The sequence below is a fragment of the Empidonax traillii genome, unplaced genomic scaffold (genome assembly GCF_003031625.1).
Source record: "Empidonax traillii isolate 1590-97213 ecotype Southwest subspecies unplaced genomic scaffold, ASM303162v1 scaffold1670:size75979, whole genome shotgun sequence".
Taxonomy (NCBI): domain Eukaryota; kingdom Metazoa; phylum Chordata; class Aves; order Passeriformes; family Tyrannidae; genus Empidonax; species Empidonax traillii.
Window position 1 is genome coordinate 20,212 of NW_020956863.1, and position 1,781 is coordinate 21,992.

Below are 1,781 nucleotides of genomic sequence, written 5' to 3' on the forward strand. Positions count from 1 at the left end.
TGTCTTCCTTGACATTAGAACTTTAATGGATCCCAAATTAAATATCTTAACACTGTAGTGCTGAATTTTGTTCACCTTCCTCAGTGTCATATTGCAAGAAATGTAATTGAAATTGTACCTGTACCAGGTGTTTCTAGTACATATATTGTGTACATTTATAGCTATCTACAGATGATAATATGTCAGTTCGATTGTTCCCCTACTCAAATCCTCTTATCTTAAACTTGGAAAAATATTGTGGGATTTCTTTTGCTGGCTTTTTGTAAGTAGCAGGTTTTCCTGGAGCCATTTCAGTCTGCTTTGTGGATTCAGAGTCTGATCATAGAATATGTTCTAGATTGTTTAGATAAGAACATTAATTTGAAAATTATCCATATTTTCAAGTTGCTATATTTTTAATATTTACAGATATTTGTTCCCACTGGAATAGAATGCTTGTAGCTGTAGGGCAGTTCTCAGTTAACATATCTGTGCCCCTGAAGCTTGCAATCTTCATACTAATAGTATTCTGTAGCTTCATAAACTAGGGAGTACTGGAGAGTGTAACGATGTTGTAATTTCATCCTGATGAAACAGACCACTTCCTAAACCCCTCCCTGAGTGTTTGAAGTGCAAGTAGTAGCTGAGCCTGTGGCAGGGGTATGTAGATTACTCACTGACCTTTTGTAATTTAGCAGCAGCGTAAACCGTACAGTGAACAATCATCTAAATACGTGAACGAGTTTGTGGTTTAAAATGACCAGTGTGGTTCTGTTCATAGGATTCTGGTTCATAAAGGGATCTTACAGTCTCCTGTAAAAATAAGTAAGCTTGTTAGAGTTTGGAGTTGCCATTCCAGAAGGAGAATCAATTTGTATGTTTGGTGATATCTTGTCTTTTTCAGAGGCCCCTTAATAGATGTCGCCAGTATCTTCATCTGTAACAGTTGGAGAACTTAAAGTAGACTTAAGGAGGAGACTTACAAATTAATTTTAGTGACAAAAGCGTCAGGAGAGCTAAAAGCTGTGTAGATCAATCACGTGCAGTCTCGTGATATGAAATAAATGTTGGGCAGTAACACTGAGGTGTTAAACTAGTTCTTATACAGGTAGACTCATCTTTCTAAAATAACTTGAGTATGAAGCAGTTGATTTGGATGTGTTCTAGAGTTAGTCTTCAGCACCAGAAGCCAGATCCTAAGTGTTAAGAGGTCATCAAACTGTGTTAATGTTTAACCATGTTTTAAAGATAATGACTGAAAGAAAAGTACCTTAAATAACTAGATCAGTTCAAAATAATTTCAAAGTGGGTTTTAGATTATTTTTCATGTAAGTTTCCCCCATCCCCCATCCCAAGGTAATTTACATGGAAATAAAAGAAACCAAAAAAAGAGGACAAAGGAACCTACAGAAGATTTTGAAGTTCAGGAAGCACCTAGGAAAAGACTCAGGATGGATAAACAGAATAATCGGAAGGTAATTATGTCGTTGGTTTGTTTGGGTTGATTTATAGCAGCACCAGTCACATTGCTGTAGTTAAGTTTGTCAGCATTTCCATTTTCAGGATTAAAAAAGTACTAGATCGTACCAAAGTGTTGTAAATGTTCAGATACATGTGAGCTTTGTTTTGAGAATGGAGGTATGACTTAAACCATGGCGAACATGTCACTGAGAAAATCTGTTTCCCGAAGGAATGTGCAGAGGGAGGCGTGACCTCTCCATGTTGTCATGCTTTGTAGTTCTTTTTCTTCCCTCCTGATTTGGAGTTCAGTTTTACAGGAAAGTAAAAAAAAAAAAAAAAAA

The 1,781-nt window shown here is 36.4% G+C and overlaps 1 protein-coding gene across 1 annotated transcript in view; it reads left to right on the forward strand.

Moving 5' to 3' along the window:
- The window catches only part of LOC114070725 (histone-lysine N-methyltransferase NSD2-like), a 46,256-nt gene that overhangs the window by 10,976 nt on the left and 33,499 nt on the right, over positions 1-1,781 (forward strand). Inside the window, exon 7 of the mRNA XM_027908276.1 lies at positions 1,336-1,454. Within this exon, the coding sequence (XP_027764077.1) occupies positions 1,336-1,454 (119 nt within the window). The remainder of the gene's footprint in view (positions 1-1,335; positions 1,455-1,781) is intronic.